The sequence below is a fragment of the Pararge aegeria genome, chromosome 9 (assembly GCF_905163445.1).
Source record: "Pararge aegeria chromosome 9, ilParAegt1.1, whole genome shotgun sequence".
NCBI lineage: Eukaryota > Metazoa > Arthropoda > Insecta > Lepidoptera > Nymphalidae > Pararge > Pararge aegeria.
In genome coordinates, this window is record NC_053188.1 from 15,002,351 (window position 1) to 15,027,885 (window position 25,535).

At 35.1% G+C, this 25,535-nt stretch overlaps 1 protein-coding gene across 3 annotated transcripts; it reads right to left on the reverse strand.

Moving 5' to 3' along the window:
• Nucleotides 1-1,101: 1,101 nt before the first annotated feature.
• Nucleotides 1,102-20,156, reverse strand: LOC120626379 (ubiquitin carboxyl-terminal hydrolase creB). Of its 3 annotated transcripts, XM_039893887.1 has the most exons (12): nt 20,016-20,156; nt 18,747-19,003; nt 17,050-17,316; nt 16,606-16,771; nt 14,550-14,757; nt 11,151-11,301; nt 10,147-10,264; nt 9,144-9,346; nt 8,312-8,472; nt 6,850-7,052; nt 5,465-5,655; nt 1,102-4,731 (listed from the first exon to the last, which is right to left on the reverse strand). In XM_039893887.1, the coding sequence occupies exons 3-12, from the start codon at nt 17,303-17,305 to the stop codon at nt 4,547-4,549; spliced, it is 1,842 nt and encodes a 613-aa protein (XP_039749821.1). In that variant the 5' UTR covers nt 17,306-17,316; nt 18,747-19,003; nt 20,016-20,156; the 3' UTR covers nt 1,102-4,546. The 3 variants fall into 3 exon arrangements, with proteins under 3 accessions (XP_039749821.1, XP_039749820.1, XP_039749819.1); XM_039893886.1 differs by lacking the exons at nt 18,747-19,003; nt 20,016-20,156 and adding an exon at nt 17,460-17,557; XM_039893885.1 differs by lacking the exons at nt 18,747-19,003; nt 20,016-20,156 and adding an exon at nt 17,429-17,557.
• Between the last annotated feature and the right edge of the window lie 5,379 nt (nt 20,157-25,535).

Below are 25,535 nucleotides of genomic sequence, written 5' to 3' on the forward strand. Positions count from 1 at the left end.
GTCAATAAACTTTACCCTCAGCCGTTCGGTTAATGTAACTTATTTTCCTAGATTAATATTTATCTTTATTATAGGTGTAGAGTGTGATAATAGTAGTAGGTAAGCTTTGAAATACGAAAAAAAATGATGAAAGGTTTCATTTATTTCGTGCATAAAATTTATGAGTATTTTTTCTAATGAATCTGAAATACATACTAACATAGCTGCATTTTTTTTAATTAAGCACATAATAAAAAGAAATTATTAAAAATCAAATTAGATTAGAAAAAGGTTCATAAACCCTGCTATTTTAAAACTAAACAGATTTATTATTGATCTTCAAAAAATGTAGAATTCCGATTTGTGATATTAGGATTGCTAGGATTTAAGAGTTTCATTTGAGTTAAAATAATTAATATGAGGGAAGCTTCAATTACATTCTAGTATATAGAACTCGCGTTTACGAAGGGGCGGCCCTTTGTACGCGTTCCTATAACTTCTTTATGCTTTAAGCATAGATATAAACGTTGAAATTGGTTCAAGGGAAAGTGTTTCCTATGCTATCATTCGCATTTCTACATAATATTTTTAGTATTCGCTAATACTAAACATTTAAAGCGTGATAATAAAATAAAATACTTCCTTATTGAAATCAGATTCATTTGTAAACTTCATGGGTGATAACAATCATGTGGGGCAACCTAGCCTTACCTAATTCCTTTTCTAAAGTAGAACTCGTAATTCAGTATCTGCTGATATTTTGCGATTACACACTTCTTTTTTATTTATTTTAATATTAGAGGAATCCTATGAAAATAGTCTGAACACCTGCACTGCTGACAAGTGATAAAATTTAATTGACCAACTGCAAAAGCACGGCATGCATATTATTTCCTCTCTTGCACCCATGCTCATAATGCATATGAAACTGTCCCATATTGCCATTTCCCAATGGAGAAAATGCTAGCCGTGCAGAGAAAAGTTATCTGTTACAATAAGTTCAAATAAGTGAACTCCTAATAATTACTTACACAACTTGTCACGACTATGTTTTGAACTATAGGAATAAGGATGAAACTATTTAGGGTTTTTTTTATCAGTCAAAAGGGAAACTAAAACAGGTAATAGTTAAATTAAATTTATTCCAATCAAATTTACAATAAAAATTAATTGTAACCAGAGTTTCTGTATAAATTCAACTCATTAAGTATAACTACTGACAAGAATTTTACCTTTTTCAAAGGCTTATGGAATGGCAACCGCGACAAATATACAGCTTATAAATAGAAAAGCAATCACCACGAAATAAAGAATTTGTAGTTATACATAATTACAATTCAAATACTTAAGCTAAACAAACATTTTGTGATGGTGATGTTTTTTATTTTGAACTATGATTACAATATAATCATAAGAATACTTCAGTTTATATTTTATTTTGAATACATCTTTAACTCTGTAGTAACAATACATTATGCAAATATTTCACATATACAATCACTTTCTTATGGGTTATTAAATTTATGCTTCATTGGACTACATATTTTATGAATATTGACATTTTTTTAAATAAACACTGTAATCTTGTTCAAGTTGTTCATTAAAAAATAGTTTTTCATTAATTACTGTAGTAAATATTAATTATTCATAAGAAAGCATTTAAAGAATTGTCCTGTTTTTATTATTTCCCGTTAATAAACTTTCGCTACATTTATAAACAAAAAATATAATGTATCAACAGAGATATACTATGTAATCTCTTCAAAAATATTTATTTATTTCTCGTCATAACTTGGTATTTTAGTTTTACTTTATCTACAAAGAGGAGCAAGGATTTAGAAAATGAGTCAAAGTTTGTGAAATGTTCTTAACTTTAATTTATTAATGTGATAATTTCTTAGTTTTAGACTTCGAGACTTAGAATAAGTAAAAAGAAAACATGAGCATTCAACAGTCATCAAAAAGGGATAATGCTAACATTCCAAGTAGAAAAATAGTTGCTTGTAGGAAAGGTAAGTTCTTAAACCATAGCAAATTCGTATGTATATATCATTAAAATTTTTATAAAGAAAGCAGTCATTTATTAAGCAAGCAGTTATGATATCGTTGTGGTTCTGATTTCTTATATCAATCAATGTAATGGAAATAAAAATTAAAAAGAAAGAGATTAGGAGTTAATTAATAACATTTCAAGTCAGTTAAAGAAACTGTATTACCTAATTGTATTAATTACTTCAATGCATTTTAAAAGGCTTTGCTCATTATTGGACTTTTAGCCTTTAAACAATCATCAAAGAACTTTTTCTAGCAAGATCTCATTTCATCGAATTTATAGTACTCGGTAGAGTAATAATTTACAAGACACATTCTGAAGTGTATAGTTAACAAAGTGAAAAATTGAACATTTTTGGTGTTCGACAAAACAGTGCTACCACGAAGACAAGTATAGGTACATATCAACACTAATCTTTCTAATATATTTTCTCTAATTTATTATTCTTTAATAGGGCAAAGTGCACTTACAATATTCGTGGTAATACTGTATTTATATAATTATTTTCTTAAATCTTTTATACATAATATTGTTCTATCTTTGAACTACTATTTCAGAAACAAATGATAAAGGCCAAATAATAAAGAAGTTATACAATATTCTGTGTCAGTTGGACTGTATAAAATGTTGAACGGAATAACATGACGGTTCTGAATTTAGCGGAGATCAGGTCTGGATACAAAGATTACTCTCAGATAAGCAAGATATTTACTACTCTACAAGATATTTTGTCATGAAATTTCCTACAAACAAGATATAAAATTGTCCATATGACTTTTCGTTATTTCACTTAACCATCTATATAACTCTTTTTGGATAAATAAGCATAAGGAAGATATTTGTAGCTGTTTAAAGTTGTTGAAATGGCAACAAATCTTCTTTTCTCTTTATTTACGTCTAATAAATATTTATATGACAGAGTTACATATAGATAGATAGTTATATGTAAATAGTACTTAGGCCCATATTGTCTATAGAAGAAGTAGTAGCAATGTGAACATTTAATTAAATTTGACGCAGTTAACAATGGTTTAAATATTTTTGTTAAACAATTAATAAGTTGAAGGTACAATTTTTCCAAAAATTATAGTTTTCCCTTAAATACCTTTTAGTTCATATTGTCCGATTTTAACAGGCGATAAATGTGATATTGCTATATATTTATGCTTTACAATATATCCTCTATTGATAGACTTTTTAATACTCTAGGTTTTAATACATTTTTTTTGCTACATTCATAATATCACTTCAGGCTGACACATATTAAATTGTCTCCTATAAATTGTCTTTTCAAAGCATAAAAAATTATAATATAGATAAACATAGAAGTTTGAAAATTCTTAATAAATCTCTCTCTAAACTACGAACTGTTTCAAATAAATTCAGCACTACAGAAATACACATATCACTGATGAGTCGTGGGGTAGAAAATACTATTGGTAATATACCAATATTATACGAATTTTTTGTTCAAATCAGCCATGGCGCGCAAGTATTGTCCAATCGGAAATGAGAGTGGTTTTAATGCCTCGTTATAACCTCTCAAAAATAAAATACCATAAACAGCCCGTCAATCTTGGCAGAACTACTCAATAAGTCGCGTATCTTGTGAAAATGCATTGGGACCATCAATTAATGTCTAACACTGGTTTCTTAGTTCCAGTGACATTGATAAAAATATTATGACAAAAGTAAGTAAGTAAGTGCTCATAACTTGTAATAAAAATAATCTTAATTTCATAGCATATTACTTGGTACTATAATACAAGGGTCTTTAAAAAAAGAGATTGTTAATGCATGTTTAAATAATATTGCTTAATGGCTTAACGTGGCTTGTAAGAATGTAATTTTGGTGCAAAGAACGAAATACATACTCCACTCATCTTTATCATATTTATTTATTTTACGAATCAAAACATTAATTAAATATTCATACCATTCAGACACTGAACCACATACCCGCAATCTAATCTTGTAATGACCTTAAAAGATCTTCTATTATTATTTTAATCTACGTTTAAACTAAAACCACTTTTAACTATAGAGACCCTGCTCTTGACATACTAAAACGCAATTAACAGATGGTCCCATGTAGACAACAAAAAATTCTGTTACATATTTTAAAATTGATTTCCCTTATTTTTGTTTAGTCTGATAAATAAGCATAAAATAATGTATACCTCTGTAACACCTTAAGCCAGTTTTAGACGGTTCATCATTACATATTTCAGCTATCAACACTCCCGAAGTGTCCAAATAAATTTTTCATATTATGTGATGAAGTTTGAGAAGAGTGTCTGCAAATTCTATTAAAAAAAGTGCTTACAACAGATGAACCATCTAATGCCGCGTTTATATTACAAATTTTGTGTCGGTAAATAAATAATTGAAATTAAATACGATAGTAAAATGTGCCGACAAGAGTCGCCTATGTTGTACAATATTTAATATAATACCCTCCCGATGACACATTACTTGACGAGCATTGGTCGCATACACAACAATTTTGATAAACTAGCCAATTTCACTCTTGACATAGAAAAGAAGGTATGGTGTAGCCGCAGACCTCATTTTGGGTTCCGCGGAGAGGAGATCCTCAAACTCTTCATTGGATATGGGTTTGACTAGGTCATCGTCACAGGCAAGCCAGCATGCTTCTGGCCTGGTTCTGGGGACACAGCACTCGTTGGCAGTGCAACCTATTAATAAAAACAAATAAATAGTTCGTAAAAAAATAAATAAACAAACCTTTGCCTTAAATGATAGATATGGTTGGTAATTTTAATAGTAGCAACTTAATCGCTACAATCCTAACTAATACTATAAATGAGAAAGTGTGTTGGTTTGTTAGCCTTCCGTTACGCCCTTAATAAGCAACCATTTTGAATTTTAGCATAAAGTTAGTTGGTAAGTCAGAGACTTTTTACTCCACGAAACCGAATGGTTCCCACGGGAGTTGTCAAAAACATAATATTAGGCAACAGCTTGTAATATTATAAATGTGAAACTGTGTCTTTTGGCTCTACTTTCAATTACGCAGCCACAAAGTGACTGAGCCATGACGGCCACAACTGGAAAATCTTTGTGTGATGAAAATTAATGATTTTCAGTGAGTGATAATTTCAGTTTCATAAAAAAATTTATCAGTCATCTTAGTACCCATAACACAAGCAAACGCTTAGTTTGGGGCTAGATGGCGATGTGTGTATTGTCGTAGTATATTTATTAAAATATAGTATTTTATGTATAGAGGTAATTTATGAACTTGCATGGTTTTTATCCCAGTTAAATGAATGATTTTTTTGTGAAAATTTAAAGCGCAATTCGATGAGGCGAGATTATAGATGCATCTGTATTTGCGCATACACTTGTTCACTATAATACCCGCGTAATTGGAAAATATATCTGGAGATTATAAAGTCTCATACACACCAGCAGGTGAAGGTCGGGGCCTGTTGAAGAGTGACCTCATGAAGCTGGAGCCGCTGTTTGCCGTGGACGCGTCCCCTCCCCCCTCCCGCTCGCACTTGGTGTCCGCTTGCGAGCTGTCCCGCGCGTACGCGACGTAGTGTCCGCCAGTGAGTGTTTGACCGAGATGCATTATTACCGCCCACAGGATGTATCTGGTGATTGGGAGAGAAAGTTGTTATCTCTGATTCTCACACAAGACTGAAGTAGAAAAACCTCCCGTGTTTATATCAAAATACCGACAGAGTGAAAAGTGAACGTTGACTCTAAATAATCCAAACTAATATTATAAATGCGAAAGTGTGTTTGTTTGTTTGTCCTTACTTAACATCCCCGCTGTCTGTACAGGTGTTGTACTTTATATCATAAATATCGACCTATGAAAATTACAATATTTTTTGATATTTATTGTATAAGACATACTTCCTCAAAGTAACACCTGTTCATCCAATGTTCCTGTTCATCAAATATCCCAAAGTAACATGATGGTTAAGTGGGAACGGTATAAGCGTTTTTGATTTACACAATTAAATATCACTTGCTCTAACATAGGCTATAATTTATTTAAAAAAAAATAAAGATCCTCTAGAAAATTGCAATAGTGTAACCCAAAGTTGCTGCTTTTAAATTTTGCCTATGAAATTCATAACTTATGTAATTCATTACTTTTTACTATGAATTTATAATAGTTTTCTCGGGGCGTGCCCCGTAAACTAAATAAATACATAAACATTAAAGTACGATTGAGCTGAAATTTTAGCATGATATATGATACGCATCAAGGATTGTTTTTATCTATTTTTCTCAACCATTAAATCACAATGTGCCACAGCGAAGCGTGGCAGGGTACAGCTAGTATATTATGTATGTCCGCAAAGTAACGCCTACTTCTATCCAATATTCACTTCTGTGTCATATTTTACATGTAATGTACGCATCAAAAGTGCCATCTATGTGCCTGTTTGAATAAAGATTTTTTTTTGACTTTTTTGACGACTTTGATTTTTTTTTTTTTAATATATAGCCAAGTACTTGACTGCAATCACACCTGATGGCAAGCCTGATGATGTAGCCTAAGATGAAGCGCGCTTGCCTAGAAGATGCCTATTCACTCCTGATTTGAAGGTATCGGGGAAGACGGAAGATGGGAGGGCATTCCAGGCCTTTGCGGTGCGGATCAGAAAGGAAGAAGCAAAACGCTTCGTACGTGTTGATGGTATTTCAACAACGTAACAGACGGTGCAGATTCTTTCGGTACCTAGCAGTTCGATGGTAGAAAGGAGATGGTTTGACCAAATGTATCCTGTAGAACACAGCCAGACAAGCAAGCAACTTTGAGTTGACTGTACCTGTGAGCGGGTTCGTGGTCGGGCGCCCGCTTCGCGCACGGCTCGCAGAAGCACGGCATGAGCAGCGGCGTGGGCGCGTGGCGGGTGATCTTCTCCATGCCGCCGCTGAATCGCTTTAGCTGCAGCACCAGCAGGCGTGGGAGGCGCGAGTACGCTACGCTTCGCCGCGCTTCGTTGTAGCGCAGGCAGCGCTCGCACCAGTACTGGAGCGAGTGAAATTTACAATAAAATTTTGGTAGTCAAGTTTTTAACTTCCCGCTAAGAACGTTATAAATTTTCAAAAGTTGGGAAGTTATTGGATTCACACCGTTTTTCGAAAATCGAGTTTTCATCAGATGTCGACTTTTCGAGGTACTAGAAAGCTTTCCTGACTATTCCCGCGATGGTATGTATGTATGTATGTGTGTGTGTGTGTGTGTGTGTGTGTGTGTGTGTGTGTGTGTTTGTGTGTTTGTGTGTATGTATGTATCCCTCTCATGACTTTTGAACGGCTTGATCGATTGGCGGCATTCGAAAGGGCTTTACCAAACTTAGATTTTCCACAATTTAAAGATCGATCCGGACCGAGAGATTCCGAGAAATCTCAAAAATAAAAATTTTGAAAATCTGTTTTTTAGAATAACTTAACAGGCTCTAACGATCGATCCCAAAAAATTATCAGCTCTTAAGCTTGATACACTCCGTCGATCGCCGCCGGTCCGGTCAAAATCGGTTGATCCGTTCGAGAGATATCGAAAACGAAAAATTACGAAAAAAGTGTTTTTTTTAGTATAATTTTGAATATTTTCGTCTGAATGAGTTTTGATCATTCAGACAAAAATATTCAAGTATTCTTCGTAGGGCTCGATAAGCTGCGCCTAATCGGATGATTCGTTCAAAGGTTATAGCAATTAGAGAATTAAAAAAATAGTGTTTTATGAAACTTCTACCAGACTTTTGAGCTTAAGGAGCTATGGAATTAGCGGGTAGTTGCAGGGATGGGGCCTTTAGTTTAACCGTTTTTCTATTTTTTTTTAAAGTGAAAACTTCTTCATGCGATTTGAGCAAAACAATAGCGTATTTAACTCCACGTACTGCAGCCTGGACGCAAAAATTCTAATTTGTAACTTTTTGTATATTGAATATTAATATGTAAGTTTTTTTGATTTAGTTTAGTTTTTAATTATTTTGTTATGTAATAGTGTAGATGTGTCATTAAATTAAATTATAATTGTCTGAAAATTCTTAAACTTGAACTACTTTTTAGAGCAATAACAATAAAGCCTTTAAGGATCAAAATTCAAAGTATTAATTCTTATTACTGAGTAATTCTTATTTTACTGGGGAGGTATGCAGATAAAAACTGTCCCTCAGGCCGTATAACATCTACCAATGATATATTGAGCTTGCATACTGCTGGAGCTTTCTCAGAGACACATGATTGGTACTACACTGCAAATGTTACTATGTTCTTAGTTCTAACCTTGTTTTGGTCGCGTAGGTATTCACTGGAGAGGCATGCAGATCGAAACGGTTCCTCGGCTGTGTCATCTTCCCCCACTGGTACACAGAGCTCACACACTGCCTGAGCTTTCTCAGTCACCGCTTCACATTCGAGACACATTGTCCGGACTACCATCATGCCTAAAACAAACCAAGCATGAATCATTTATATTAAAAACTCTAAATATGTGTTGGTTCTCTTTTCATATAGCAATTATTTGAGAGATTTTTATCTTTTTTATTGTGGGCCAGAGAGTAAAAAATATTAGAGATAAACAAGCTTGGCTGTGAATTGCTCTAGCTTCATAGCTTAATATAAATTTACTGTGAGATGGTGATAACAAAAAAAAATTACCTGGCTAAGTTTGTTGTAGGCCAGTCTTCTTAGACCAGGGCGCGTTTGGAACCCTCGTAGCTTTAGGTTTAAGTTGGGGAACGAAGTTATCATCATCCCCTTACAACTATGTAAACATATTTGTATGAACGCATCATAAGTGCCTGTTATACGCCTACATGAATACAGAATTTTTGAATTTCAATTTGAATTTATTCTGCAAGTAAAAGGTACCTATACTTTTTATTCCGAAAAACGCACAGTTCCTGTACAATTATGCACAAAGCGCATTCCTCAAATTAATCTTTTTTAAATTAAATTTGTTATTAAAATAGGGTTTTCGAAATATATCCAGGATAATTTTTAACCCAAAAAACTTACTTAAATAGTGTAAATTAGTTCAGGGTTCTGACAAAGTGCAAATTAAATCAATACTTATAAATCAACTTTTATGGTGACCAGATGTTATAGGACCTACCTTCAAAGTCATCTGCAACAAAATCCCAGCCGGGTCGAGACCGTTCTTCTTTCTCGGGATCTGGTGAGGGTGGTCGCTCTTCCGAGGGTGAGTTCCGTTTCTCGTTCGTCTTCACTTCCTTGCGTTTTTTCCAGGACTTGCGCAGATTGCCTAGCGTTTTACCACCGTCGACGTCCAGGTTCGGTTGGCGTCCAATCCCGTTGCTGTAATAAAAAATACGGATTTTAAAGAAATTGTCTTCAAAATGACAGTTTCTTTGACATACCTTGACATGTAGATGAGATTCAAACACGAAATGGCAACAATATAAAATAATAATACTTTAAGCAAGAGGTAATAAAGGTGCTGATCAAAGTAGTTTAAGTAGAAGAACTTTTTTGGCAGAGCTCGTCCAGGCAAGCAGCATATTTGGAATGCTGTGTTTCTGACTGAAGGGTGGGGTTGCCGGTGTAAAATTGCAGGCACTTGAGGCTTTGCTCCTATGCCTCTGGTCAATGGGTGTATTCCATACAAAGTTGCATTGCTCCATGCTATTTATAGGCGATGGGTTCTCTGGCATGATCCTTAGTTGAACAATTATTCATCATCAACATTATCAACATATTACCGGCCTACTAAAGGTCAATAGTCTCCTCTCACTATAAGAAGGGCTTAAGCAGTAAATAAGTGGACTTAACACACCTTTTGGAATGCTTAGGAAAACTCTTAGATATTCCTCACAATATTTCCATTCACTGTTAAATCATGACTTATCAATTGCTTAAATTCAAAACGCACTTAACTAACTCTGAAAAGTTGAGGTGCCGGGCTCGAACTCTGCTGAAGAGAAGCCGGAGCTTTACCCACTAGGATATAACCCCCCTTCCGTCAATTATGAAATAAATAAATGAATACAATTTTTTTAACCGTCAAAATGCAAATTTCTCCAAAATTAAATCTAAAACTTTTCGCTTCCCTCTGACTAATATAATTAAGTACCATTTTCTTGTAGTTAATTAAGTACCTGTCACCATTTTCTTGTAGTTGCAGCCTCGATGCACGCGCGCCGAGTGCTCGGCACGTTTCTCGTATGCTGTCTAGGATACACACCAGTAACTCGTGGGCGTCTTGTTGACGATTGCCTGCAAATACATTTTATAATTTAATTATAATTTCAAGCTACACTCACTCTTGAACATAGGCTCAAAAAGCGACATCACATCCGGTCCTCGCCTTTCTTATCCACCCACTCCCCGACACCCCACTGCTTGAGGGAGTTTCCACTATGAATGAATGAATGAATGAATGAATGAATGATTTAATGAATACACTTTTATTGTACACCAAAGAAAAAAAGTAGTTACAGAGATACAAATACACTAATACTATGCTTGCTTGTTTTTGGTTTCCACTCTATAACTTTCCTGATCCAACGGCCATCTCACTTACAACAGGCATGGACTGACCATTGCTATTATAACTTGCTGATAGTTTGGGCTATGTCAGTGACTTTGGTTCTCCTACAGATCCCTCCGTTTCTAGTTCTATTCTTAGCTTATTGAGTGACTTTAAATTTGTGAATCAGTTTATTTCTAAGCGTCTACATTTCACCGCCATAAGTGAAATGAGTTATACATTTTATTCATACTTTCTATGACCTCTTTGGTTCAGTTGATAGTGCTGTGGTCTTATGGGAAGGAGGGCCCGGGTTTCATCCCCAAGCAGGTGTAATTTCTGATTACAGACTTTTCTCTGGTTTAGTGGGTGTTTTGTGGGACAAAGTTGTTCCGTTAAAATGCCACTTGATTAGAGTATGGGTTTAATATAACTGCCATACCTCTTATAGGTGAGCCAGAAAACTTAAGACTGTAAATCAGGTGAGATTGCAATCATGGGCTTACTTGATATTTACTCCAAGTGTAGGTAAAAAACAATTAAAAAAAATATAATATTATATTTACATTTATGTATTTGTTTTTGTACCATCTAGACTTATAATATTTATAATAAATCAATAAGATAGGTTACCTTCAAAGGTCGAATTGACTTCTCTCAGAGCTGCGAGGAAGGAATCAGCGGCATAAGGCTCTGGTATAGCGTCAGTCGCACCGCAGTGGAGGCATTTGCTCTCAGCAGCTCGCAGGCTCAGGTATGTCTCGTGGAGTTTTTCTGTTGCTATCTGTAACATCAACAGATTCCGTCTTTTTTGGGAGGCTGAAAGTCGTCAAACCTACAAGCGTGACGATTCGTGACTCGACCTTGCGTTGATGCTTCTGACGTGGCTATTATTTTTTCCTCCACAGCTTAGTTGTTGACTGCAATCTAACGTGGTGGAAAGTGATGATGCAGTCTAGAGTGGTAATGAACTAACCTGTCAGGTTAGATTAGCTTACATAAAAAAGAAAGGTGAACTTAGACTCCTCTTTTTGTGAAGTCAGAAAAGTAAAGTGATTTAGTTTTACATAAATCTGTGATTTACATGACAGAAACTGTCTGCCGAGTATTATAAATAGCAAGACAATCCATCAAGGTTTATCTTGCAAACGATAGATGCTGTTTGGTAGATATGTATATTTTAGATAACACAGGACATTTTTATTATGTATTTTAATATTAACAAATATCTTTCGCGGCTTTCATAGGTTATGGATCAATTCTCTAAACAAAATTAAAGTATGTCAAGTACTCTGCCACCGGTTCGGAAGGCAGATTCCACCGAGGAGAAGCCGACAAGAAACTCAGCAGTTGCTCTTTTTCAACATCGTTTTACAATTTAACAATCTTTGTTCTATCTTGTGTGAGATGAACGCGGCTTGTTTCCAGGCAACCTTGTCTTTATGAAATTCATAATCCCTACTAATATTATAAATGTCAATGTAAGTTTGTTTGTTACACTTTCACGCAAAAACTACTTAACCAATCCTCATGAAACTTTGTAAACATATTCTTGGTTAGAAGTAAATAAATAAATAAATATACTAAGACAATACACACATCGCCACCTAGCCCCAAAGTAAGCGTAGCTTGTGTTATGGGTACTAAGATGACTGATGAATATTTTTAGGAATTATATATAAATAAATACTTAGAAAATACATATAAACACCCAGACACTGAAAAACACTTATGCTCATCACACAAACATTTTCCAGTTGTGGGAATCGAACCCACGGCCTTGGACTCAGAAAGCAGGGTCGCTGCCCACTGCGCCAGTCGGCCGTCGAAGTAATATAGGATACTTTTTATCCCGACCCCTTTGGGAGAGGGGATAAGTGTTTGACGCTTTTACACGATAACTCCGACAAATTATAACCGATTTTAATAATTATTTTTGTCGATAGTAGAGGTTATAATATTTATTTAATTTTGCCCAAACTTTGTGTGGATCTGATGAATGTTATTGGAGATAGAGGACAGACTCCTCAGCGGACAGCAGCAAACCCTAAGGCTAAGCGATACTGAATACTTTAAATTTTTTTAGAACTACGACAAAATTGAATGCCACATCAAGAAACAAAATCAAACGCAGACGAAGTCGCGGGCAACAGCTAGTAGTATATATAGTAACCTCGATGTATTAAATGTGTTTTTATACATTCTATAAACTTATGTAATGGTAAATCTAATATTACTTTCGGTATCATGTTATAAAAGCATATTACTCAGCTCCACAAAGGTTTTCTGTATTTCCTAAGACGATATGGTGGTATCACTAATTTATGACCGTTTCTTGAAAGTCGATCAGCAGTATTAAAACTATGTTAAGTTTTTTTTTTAAATTTGCATTGATCTTGTAGGGTTAAGATGAGCCAATGGAAAATTATGTTTTCGTCTTTCCTCAAATCAATCAGTCAATAGCCTTTAAAAGAGTTATAAATTCTTAATAGATGTTCTATTTAGTAAGTTAAGAAAGCGAAAGTCTAATAACTTATTGATTTATGTTCAAAGGGTAGGCTTCGACCTTGATATTTCCTATCGTAGATACCTACAGTTTCATTATTTATTAAAATAGAGACATCGATGAAGTCAATAATTTTTAGTCGAGTTCTGTGCTTATACATACTGTGAAGTATTGTGAATAATAAAACACATCGCTAACTGCTTGTATTTAACAAATATTATATTTGGAACATCATTAAAATATGATAGCTATGAAATTCCATGTAATTTCAACATCTTTTCTAATCACAGATTATGATGTTATAAAACCAAACAATAAACCAACGTAATATTGGAAAGTAGTGAGCGTCACTTTTTGGAGATGTTGACTTAGCAATTATTCATTGTAAAGTCAACATCTCGTGGGATAGTTCCAGCGTTGAAGCAAAATGAGCGTACAAATTCAAATTCAAATTCAAAATTTCTTTGTTCATGTAGGCCTATCACAGGCACTTATGAAGCGTTCATACATATTTGTTTACATAATTGTAACGGGATGGTGATAACTTCGTTCGCCAACTTAAATCTAAAACTACGAGGGTTCCAAACGCGCCCTGGTCTAAGAAGAGCCCACTACAAACTTAGCCGTGTAAATTTATTTCTTTGTTATCACCATCTTCCAGTAAAATTAAATTAAGTTATGAAGCTACAGCAATTCACACCCAAGCTTTTTTATCGTTTAAATAATCCTTAATATCATAATAGGATTTTTCTGTAAACTTACGTTTTATATAAACTTTGAACATATTGAGAGACAACTCAAAGATTTCATTTGGTGATTTGTTATAAAATAATATACAATTGCCCTTGAATGAATTTGCAATTTTGTGTAGCCTAGTAAACTGCACAACGAGTTTATTTTTGCTTCTAATATTTATATTGTTACAGTGCATTTTCTTTTTAACATACATGTTACATTTTGGTAGATCTGTATGGAGTATAAAGATTGAAGGAGTTATAAATTTCTACATACAGATTTTTCGTACATTGTAGCGAATCGAGCTAAATGTTCACTGTAAACCAACATTATCAAAATATAAATTTTGAAGAGAAAAGACGCAATATAAGAGATCAAATGTTGTTATATAAAATAATACATAGTTAAGTTGACTCTCCACTTCTTCTGAGTAATATCGATTTCGCATGTCGTTGGTTAAATGCAAGACGTAAACCTCCCTTTGCGTAGGCTAGATGTAAGACAAGGTATTCGGCAAATAACTTTATAACTCGCGCGTGCAATGCTTTCAACAGCAAATATTGTATGAGGGACATTTTTCACGTCAAAATTGGCACTTTTAGGAATATAATTATTACAAAATAAGTGTTACATATTATAATTTTCGCGTTGTACTTAATCCCTAAACAATTGTGGTATAACTTAGTTGTCGAAACTTCATTGTGTTATGTGATATAAAAATACGGCTTTACTCTTATGCGTAATAGTACTGTTTGTTTCGCTTGAAAAGCTAATAAATAAATAATATATACCTGTATTTTGCTCTTAGTCGCACTACTGTCCGCCTGTCCGAGTGACAGCAAGTCCTTACTGCTCCAAGACCTGGTCCCGGATGACGCGAGCCCCGCCGCACTGCGGCCTAGCGAGGAGCTCTTTAACCTAATGCTTCCCAGCTTTTGTTCCACTCTACTGAGGTCTGATACCAAATGGTGGAGATTGTGGACAAACTGGGGTGCATATCTGAAAGAAATTTGATGGATGTTATGGACTGGTAATGTATGGGCGGCATTTTTCAACTATGGGCCCTTGCTCATTATGATTTTTTGTCCATGATGATGTGTCTAAGAAGGTACACCGTAGATACGTGAAAATACGCTGACAAATATTTGCAGTAACCAACGACTTTTTGAAATCCATCTAAGGACAGAGCACGTTTTTTCGCCCAGAGACATTTATCGGTGGGCTAATCGTGGGCGTCAGTAGGTGACAGCGACAAAAAATCACAAGTAGCAGTGGGTCTTAAATTCCACAGAATATTGCAAATATTATCTTTAAGAGTTCAATTCAGACATTTGCCGAAAATCTTGAATTAAAAAACAACCATCATTCATCATCATTGCAATTATATTAAAGACTGTGGGTTTTAAAATATAAATATATCATCAAGCACTCACATCTATTATAGAATACAAAAATTGATTTTAGATCATTTCCTTGAAAGATAGCCAGCCTTGGGATTTAATCAAAAGATAAGAAGTATCAGGTGAGGTGATTAATGAAATGACTTTTGTCACTTAAAATATTTTATAACACATCTAAAAGAAAAGTCAAATAATTTTGTGATATATCACCAGAATCAATGTTTGCCCAATTTATTCATTTGTATTGTATGACTGCTTCAAATGAAATTCTTTCATTGCTATCATAAAGTAGTAAGTTTACTAAATAGTAACAAATCATGGCAACATCAAACTGAGACCAAAGGGAAATGCCAATTCATCAAAGGTTTGTTGACCCAATTACATCTATCAAAGAAATTGGTTATAGGCATTATGAATAACAAGCTTTTGTACAAAAATAAAAACATCCTGTTAGAACTGGGCTGGAGCTAAAATTATTGGGAAAAACCCAATATAATAGTCCACTTTCCTTTGACCAGATAAGTGTACAATGCACAGTACAGCATTTGTGTCTATTCTTTGTAAGAATTCTCACTGAGTATGGAACATATTACTAAGTTAGTGACTTTACAGTGGTCCATTTTGTAAAATTAAGAAAGGAATAATATAAAAGAAAAAACTGGAAACACCTTCGGGAGACATTCTGGTTACAAGCTTATGTTTATTTTAGTAGTGTGAGTAATGGCAATATATTAAAATGTATCTCCAATGTGAAATTGATGATGATATGACAAATTTTGATAACAGATTTCATAGAGATTTCAGTTTTATCACTCAAATTTATAGGTATTATAGGCTGTGACCCACTACTATCTACTTTAAAACATAAGTTTTTTTAAATATTGTCATATGGGAGAAATTTATGTCATTTATTTGTTACGCTATCAGTCAAATCTTATTATATCTTTAAACAAGCAATTCTTGTATACATATAATTGGAATCTCGGAATCAGCTCCAATGATTTACATGAAATTTAGTATACAGGGGGTTTCAGGAGTGATGAATAAATCTAGCTAGGATTCATTTTTAGTAAATGTCATTTTATTCATGTTTTCCGGTAATAACCGATTTGGTGCAGATGAAGTTGCACAGGTCAGCTAGTATTCATAATAAGAGTTAAATTATGTTCAAATCTGAGAAATAAATTCAGCCTTTGCTTTAACATCACATCACGCTTTTAGTCATATGATACTAAAATATATAGATAAAACACACATCTACATAGTAACAACAAATTGTTGATCAATTATTGGATGTAGTGAAGCAAAACATTCAAACCCATAACCCACAAAAATGTAGATTAAATATTGTATGATCATTTAAACATTTGTTTTGATCCTGAACTCATTGTTTATGTGTTTTGTTTAACTATTTACACTTAGGTTGATGATTAGTAGTTACACATACCTTAGAGTATAAAGCACGCTGTTCAGAAAACAAGTATTCCCAAGATTGGAAAGAGTTGCAATGGGAGCCTTCCATTGTGTACTCCCACTGTACTGGTTGTCTGATGGGTGGTGGCCATTCAACATGGCAGAGTTTCCTAATGGCACCTGAACTACCAGCCGAGACTCTGTTGAGGGATATAACTTGTTACAGCAACAAGAAATATCAGGATATTTCTTACAGCAGTATGATATTACTACAACACTTAGTATCCAACATTTGATTATCCAACCTTTATTGATTTTGTTTCGACTTTCACTACTCTATAATCTGAGTAAACCGGTATTAATATTTGGCGTGGCTATCGGAATCGAACCCAGGCTCTCAAGATCTGTAGATCATCTACCACTAGAACATTTAGGTAAACAGTTTAATGTTTCATGACATAAAACAGTTTTAGCATACCTTGAATCTTAGCCACGTCTGTTAGAGGTTTTAACTTTTTTGCAGCTTGTAATGTATTATGATACGTGCCTCCAAAAGGCCTCTTCGCTGGATTATTTTCTTTATTGCCGCTGGTTTCCGGGCGAATACAGATATTTTTTAGACTCGCAGGTTTATTTTCATTGCTCAATTTATTAGCATTATTTCTATTGAGTGACAGCGAAAGTTTGGATTTCTCAACACCTCTTTTATTTTCCAATAAAGAATTAACTGGCATCTTCAGTACACCTGGAAATTCACCGGAAAATATAAACACGAAAGTACGAGTTGCATCGCCATACACATCGTTCAAGGATTTCCGTGAAATTACTGCAATTAACATAATGAACAGCATACTTACGCCCAAATTTATATTACACACATTGACTTACATTATTTGCTATAAGGCAATGTATTTCCTTGGATAAAAAAACTACTTCAATAACCAGAAATTACGAAAATATAGCGGCGCAAAATTCCATCCGTAACAGTCAGCCATGTTGAATCATAGACAAATATACATAAATAGGAGCTCTTATAGAGTACAGATTCTAGTTTCTACATTATCTGTGGCCGTATCATAGATTTAAGCTATGGAGGGTAGAGGTAAGGAGGATCATCTGTGTATATGAAAAAGTGTCGTCAAAATGTATTAAATTAGGATGGCGCCACATTTGCATCAAGGTAACTCTTAAAAGAAGCGCCAAATATAAATATTGTTAGAGTGGGCTTGAAAAATAAACAAGGAAGTAAGGTTATATTTACCACAATATTTTGTACAACGTAAGTTGTTGAAATTCTCAATAATTAACTACTTTAGTCGATAATGACATTAAATTTTTTAACTCGGCATACTTCAATTCATCTACGATTGCTACATTCATACCATACCCTGTGCATCCACCAGCGCCATTGTGGAGGATTTTTGAACTGTTATTTAGCGCAACAACTGGACACTTTTTCAACTTTTCTCCCATATAAGATGACTCTCCTTACCTCTACCCTCCATAATTTAAGCCCAAAACCCAAAATAAATCTAAAGAGGATACAAACCCACAATATTTGTTATTATAGTATCATATTAAATCGATGATTTTATGTTCAACGAATATAAATCCATACTATTATAAAAATACGAAAGTGTGTTTGATTGTTTATTTCTTAGGTTGCCACCTAAGTTTGGTTCTACTTAACGCTGCTAAATTGATCGTGACTTTGTAGTCCATACATAAATGCGGATTTTTAATATTTGGGATATTAATTTCAGTAATTGAGAGTATCTTAATGAGAAGGTACCTCCTAATATTAAAATTCGGTAAATGTTTTAAAATAAAAATGTTGAAACAACTTGATCGCTCTGAATAAGTAATTTATTTTAAACGGGCTAAGAAACTGTTTTGTACAATAAATGAAGATCTATTTTATTGTACAAAATATACATTAAAGAGAAGTTTTTCAATGTTTATGTTTTTCAAATATTAAAAAAGGGAATTCACAAATATTTAATGAAGAAAATAATATGAAACAATATATTTAACCAATATATTTGGCATTAAAAGTAGGTATGTGAAAATATTACAAACTTCAGACATAGGAGTACAGCTGGAGTATTTAAGGCGAAAATTTCATTATAATTAAAGGTGTGAAACAAGGCGCACCGCATCACCAAATCTACTTACTTGTATTCTGAAGAACTTCACGGTTAAGTACTACGGCCACACTTATTATTGCCGCAAAGCAGCATTGTTACAATACTAAGTTCCGGTCTGAAGGAGGTGGTTGCCAGTTTAATTGCAGGCACATAACATAAACAGCTTCGCCTCAGGTTTACGGACACAAGGCGGCACGTTGCAGGATGTGTTCCTTGTATGCTCTTCGAAGTGTTGCTCTGTTTGAAGGCGATGGTTTTGCCTCTACTTGCAATCAGGCTAGCCAACTGCATAAAAAAAACAAGAATTATAACAGTGGTAATTACAGTCCATAGGCAGTTAGAAAATACACACGCAAAATTTTATTTCGGAAATCTACCAAGTGGTGCAATGAGGATTGGACAATTGTACAAAAGTCTGATGCGTCTGAGTTAAGAGCTTAAAAGGTAGTTTTAATAAGCTACGAGAGCAATGAAAATTTATAACTATTCTTCAGCCGTACCACACATTTGGAAATGATAATATTATATTAGGCCGTGTGGTGACGGTAGATCAGAATGAAGTTGTCATCAGCTTTCCTCTTCCCGCGAGTTTCGTACAAGGCAATTAAGGGAATCACAACAACCTGGGTATCTTTAAAACAAGAGTGAATAGGCATCTCCTAGGCAAGCTTAGGCCACATCTGCACTTTCCACTTCACTTGTGCGATTGTGGTCAAGTCTATCACCAAAAAAAATTAATTAATTTATTTATTTATTAAGAGCACTAACAACATGCATATTACACGTTTTTTAAACATAGCACATACACAAAAACATGGACTGATATTCACGTCAATTACAAGTGCACATAGCATTGACAAAGCGTCGTGTTAACTTAATTTGACAAAAAAATTAACACAAAATTTAACTCACCGATAAGTGTTCGGTGAGTTTTTTTTCTAAAAGCTGTGGGTGAGTCATGCAAGATATTGATGCCAGGTATCTTTTTAGATAACTCGTTGTATTTCGCACAAATAAAAAATATTACGGAGTACAGGCAGCAGCGTCATGCTACAACAGCAGTGCTTGTACAGGCAGGAGACAAAATTTAAAGCCCCCGATTATATACCCTGACAAGGGATATAACTTGCGTGTCCACCTGCTAAAGCACGGGAAAAAGGAATAGGAGAAGTTTTTTCCACTTGTGCGTCAGTGCTCTGAGAGTTAAAGCTAAGAGGGAAGATACATTTTTATGCTTTCCCCGGGGATATAATTGTCTCCTCCCCTTGCTAGACGGGTTGCTATCTATTGCGATCACCTGCCATGCCATGACCAGTCTGCCCAGCGACGCTATTATGGGCAAACCCTCCCAGGATATTGATGAACTTGATCGGAGCCAGTAATCAATACCTCCTCAGATTTTCTGTACCAGTACCCTAAGAAGCTTGACGGCACTGCGCAATTTGATCAAGAACTTTTCTACCTGGAGGCCGGAATCTCGATCCTCTTCCACACATCGCTAAAACACACAAAAAAAGTGGGTTCAGTACGATTAAAGTAAGTGATCCGCGCATTTTTAAGTTTCCGTATCATTGCAGGAAACTGAGATATATATATAGATATATATATATATATCTTATAACCGCACAAACGGACAGCCACCTATTCATTCCCGTCTTTATGATTCTTCTTGCTGTGTTTACATGTCATTATTTTTTTTTGTGAATGTCATGGTCACTTGTTATATAAGTGAATGTGTAAAATATTGTACAATTTTATTACTGTATATGCATTGGTGTGCATATAGGGTATGCAGTATGCACAGGGTATGCAGATGATATAAAATGAAGAAAATCTCCAGTACGAGTTATATGTATTTGTTCCGAGTATTATCGTAGTATAGTATAAAAAACTTAAGGATAGGCTTTGTAAGAGTTATAAAAAAAACCCACCCTTAAGTATTTATATCTGGTACTGGTGAGTTTCTTCATTTTATAATATCTGCATACCCTGTGCATATTCTCTATGCACGCCAATGTGTATACAGTATATGGTATATATGTATACTACGACAATACACACATAGCCATCTAGCCCCAAACTAAGCCTAGCTTGTGTTATGGGTACTAAGATAGCTGTTGAATATTTTTATGAATATAATACACATAAATACTTATAATATACAGATAAACACCCAGACACTGAAAAACGATCATGTTCATCACACATAAATTTTCCAGTTGTGGGAATCGAACCCACGGCCTAGGACTCAGAAAGCTGGGTCGCTGCCCACTGCGCCGGTCGGCCGTCTAATATGTGTAGTTATTGTCGTTAGTAAATAAATAAATGAGTGATCCTTTAGAGGTTCTGTTTTTTCTGTAGTCTCAAATTCGAAACGATTGCATAATTTTGTAATAACCAGTCCAGTCAAACAAATTCAAATTGTCCGCGGCGTCATTTGGAAATATCGACCAAAAGCGATATTAGCTTGGAAATTACCCACACCCTCGCCGTTCTAGTACCCACCCGATTGGGTGTGAAATCGATGCTTTACAACGAATTTATCACAGTAATTTCAAGCTGTCGTAGAGTAGGTACCCCTCTAGGATCCTTTGTCATGAGCTCGTTCACGTGATGCAACGCGTAGAGAACTCTGGAAGCTCATTCCCACCTATGAATTCCAAAACTCAAAAAAATTATGATGAAGTTTGGTATTCTTGGCAGATCTAATGCACAGAAATGTTTCGGAAAACCAATCCTAATTAATTTTGTAAACTGTGTTTCTTGGTTTTTTCTTGAACGTAGAATGCATTGACGTCATTTTATAATTAACTAGCGGTCCCTCGCGACTTCACCCGCGTATAAGTCAACCTTAAAAGATAAACAGAACAAATTTGTCATACATGATCGAACGATTTTAACCGTTTATGAAGCGCACGCAGCAGAAGCTCTGAAAAGAATCAAAAAAGCACCAGATTAAATTTCATTTTCATTCTTCATTGATGCTCTATATTCTTTTTGGCCTTAGCGTGATGTTATATAGCCTACAGCCTTCCTCGATAGATGGACAATCAAACACTAAAATAATATTTCAAATCGGAACAGTAGTTCCTGAGGTCATCGCGTACAAGAAAATAAACAAACAAAACAAACTTTATAATTATATATTAATAACGTTGGTGTGAGATGTGGTGGAAGGCGCCCGACGTGGCAACCCTGTTCTTGGACATTGCAACATTACTTTTTTTCTACAAGAAAATATTTTTTCTAAAATAAACGTACTCATTATTAAATCAGCTACCCGACAATAAAAGAACCGTCAAAATAGGTCCAGCCATTTCAGAGATTAGCCGGAACAAACAGACAGAAAGACAGACATATATTTTTATACATGTAGTAAAAACGGTTATTTCAATATTGCAAACAGACACTACAATTTTATTATATGTATATTTAGTTGATTTCGTAGAGGTACCTAGGTACACAGTTTGATAAAAAACAAAGTGAGTGCCTTATCAAAAATCTACTTGCTCGTGAAGTGCGATTGGAATTCCCATAAGTAGGTAGGTATTATATACTGATACTGAACCGGCATTGCGGCTATGGGCAAATGGTAACACTCGGATTTCCAGTGGTTCCACTTTCTATAAGTGGGCATTACTCATCAGGTTCCTAAACCTATAACTAATATATAAGCGGTGAAGGAAGGGAAAAATTCGGCGGAACCGAGATCGAATCTCGGCACGCACCTCCTAATTAAATATCTCGCTTTAACGGTAAATGAAAAAGTCCTGAGAAACCTGTATGCCTCCATAATGTCCTCAGAGGCATGTGAAGTCTACCAATCCGCACTTGGCCAGCGTGGTGGACTCTGACCTAAACCCTTTTCATTTTGAGAGGAGACCTGTTCCACGTTTTAAACGCCGATTGGCGCAGTGGGCAGACACTGCTTTCTGAGTCCAGGGCTGTGGGTTCGATTCCCACAACTGGAAAATGTTTGTGTGATGAACATGATTTTCAGTTATTTGGTGTTTATCTGAATATTTTAAGCATGTATGTATATTATTCATAAAAATAGTCATCAGTCATCTTAGTACCCATAACACAAGCTACGCTTACTTCGGGGCTAGACGGCGCTGTGTGTATTGTCGTGAAAAAAATATTGTTACCACCATTCTATGACCATCTATATTTCATGTCTGATATATTTTATTATCATCATTACCGGCCTACTACATAACGCCGGGAATGGGTTAATGTTGATGATAATGCATATGATAGCGTTTTTCAGTGTAGGCACAGTGCAGGGCTACCATTTCACCACCTTGGGACCCCAGTGTCAATCCTAGCTTGATAGTTACAGTCAAACCTGGGTAAGTGAGAACTGGATAAGTGAGAAAACTCTATAAGTGAGAGTAATAGCCAGGACCCGTGATTTTAAGCTCCCAAAACCTCTATTAGCGAGAAACAGAAACCTTTGTAAGAGAGAGTCGTTATTCCCTCACGGACCTCCGTAAGTGAGACTGCTACTTATCTCTATAAGCGACAGTCGAGCAAGCAATTTTCGACAAAATTTATGAGTTAGAGAAAAACATTCGAAATACAAAAACAGAAACCCAAACGAAATTCACGGATTTTTTTAAATGTAATTAAGTTCTAAATGAAATAAAATTACATAGTGCATGAATGTCTTGTTATTGCTGCGTACCTCTATAAGAGAGAAACGCTACCTATGTACCTGCATTAGCGAGGAACTCGGGTTAGTGAGAAACCTCTATAAGCGAGAATGAGATTGTGCTCCCTTGAACTCTCGCTTATCCAGGTTTGACTGTATTAAAAATAAACAGCTAGATTTAAGCGGCATTTAATCTGAATAGGAACGTTACGTTAGAATAGGTACAGCAATTAAGTCCCCAGCAATAGAAGAAAATCCATTTAATTACAGTTCTTTGTAAGAGCAACGTTGATGTATCTGGTTTTGATGCTTCGTTTACCGCTGCTCTGTGTTACACTAATAGTGTTTTGTCTTTGGTATAGATAATAATTTAGGAGTTTGTTCAACATAATATTAACGTCGCAGACTTTTTTTCAAGCGTTACAACTGCGTACGCAACTGCGTGTAACATACCAATAACAATGGCCCGTATATTTAATGTGAGGATATTAATATTAACTTGAAATATACTTGTAAAATAAATTATAATTACTTATGATAATCATCAAGTTGTTACTTTCATTATATTTTAACACGGCCATACTGACTCGTAATTCGTTCCGAAGTACATAGGGTATTCCTAATAGGTGCGTTTTGAGTTGTAGCGTTGCTTTTTAATTGCATCAGGTTGCATCAGGTTGAGGAAACGTCGATTGGCTAATGGGCCAGGCTTCGGTTTGCATTCCGGGGTTACCGAGTTCGTTCCACGGCACACACCTCTTACTTTTCGGAGTTATGTCCGTTTTCAATGAAAAGAATTGAAAATGTCACATGCTTTAACGATGAATGAAAACATCGTGAGTAAACCTGAATGCCTGAGAGTTCTCCATAACATTCTCAAAGGTGTGTGAAGTAGGTACACCTTTGAGAACGTTATGGAGAACCAATCTACAAATCCTAAGGAGAACTCGGGGCACCGATGATCCTTCGGGGTCCCGTACTTATTATTTCTTCACAAGAAATAAATCTGGTGCCCACCACGCATCTGTAACTTTTTAGTTGGAACTCTGTCGCCTCGAAAGGTAGGCCGTAGCCCGTAGCGTTCCTAGGATCTTGGATTTGAGCAAGCTAAGCTCAAAGTTACCTAAAGTAAAGTACTAATTTTACGCGTCACAACCTTTAAAAGTTACCGTTCTTCTGTTGTGTTTAATGACAAACAATATCAACTAATCTTTGAAAAAACACTACGATTAAGGTCAACACGCGAATTATGATCTGAGCGCGATCGTGTTTTTCAGCGCATACCCATAGAGCAAAATAAATATATCATCTAAGTCATTCTATCAGCCGGTTGAGAGAGGTTCTTAAATGTTTTTGCAAAACTTAAAATATCAATATCAAATATCTCTTTGCTATAAAGTATTAATTATTTTGTGGATTGCATTTAAGAATAGTCGAGCAAAATTTAAAGCATCCCGGCTTTTCGGTTTCTTTGGTAGTACCGCCACTGCGCCGTAGCTATAACCACTAGAAAATCGCCGATTATAAAGCGGTAGCTAGTAAATAAAAGTAAGAAATTGCAATTTAGACACAAAGCTACCGTTACATTCGGAAACACCATTTTCTACCCGGTGCAGCAATATTATGCAACGTATACATGTATGTAGGTATACTGGACTGTAACAACAATAAGACAACAGAGCTGCAAATTGAATTCAATTTTCTTGGTCAGTAAGGAAACACGAATATGCGAGTAGTGACCGTATCAACATGCATTTGCATATATTTAAAGAATGCATTCCAGTTTCTTGTCACAACTTATGTTGGGTGGATGTGCCAGTATGAAACTAATGAGGGATAAATTTTCACTTTAAAATGTTGTTATATAAATTAGTTACGATGTTGTTGATGTACGATACTGTTTAATTTTTTGATGTGACAACGCACGAAAAAACATGACGTATGCGGCGTTACCTCGCTCTGAGGCGTTCCATTCAAGGCTTGAAGTGCAAGCGAGAGCGCGGAACGAGTGACAAAGAGGCACAGTCGGCCTCCGCGTTCGACATCTGTCTCTCTCTTACTTCTATACAATAATACATTTACATGTTTTCGGCAAGGATGAAGTGCAGTGAAAAGTGAATGTGGTGTCAATTGTTTATAGCAACGATAATATCTATCAAACAA

Coding starts and splice junctions, on each gene's coding strand:
- LOC120626379 (XM_039893887.1), bottom strand. CDS start 17,305: ATGCCAGTTAATTCTTTATTGGAAAATAAAAGAGGTGTTGAGAAATCC. Junction 14,758..16,605: donor AGCGTGCTTTATACTCTAAG/GTATGTGTAACT, acceptor AATTTCTTTCAG/ATATGCACCCCAGTTTGTCC. Junction 10,265..11,150: donor AGTCAATTCGACCTTTGAAG/GTAACCTATCTT, acceptor ATGTATTTGCAG/GCAATCGTCAACAAGACGCC.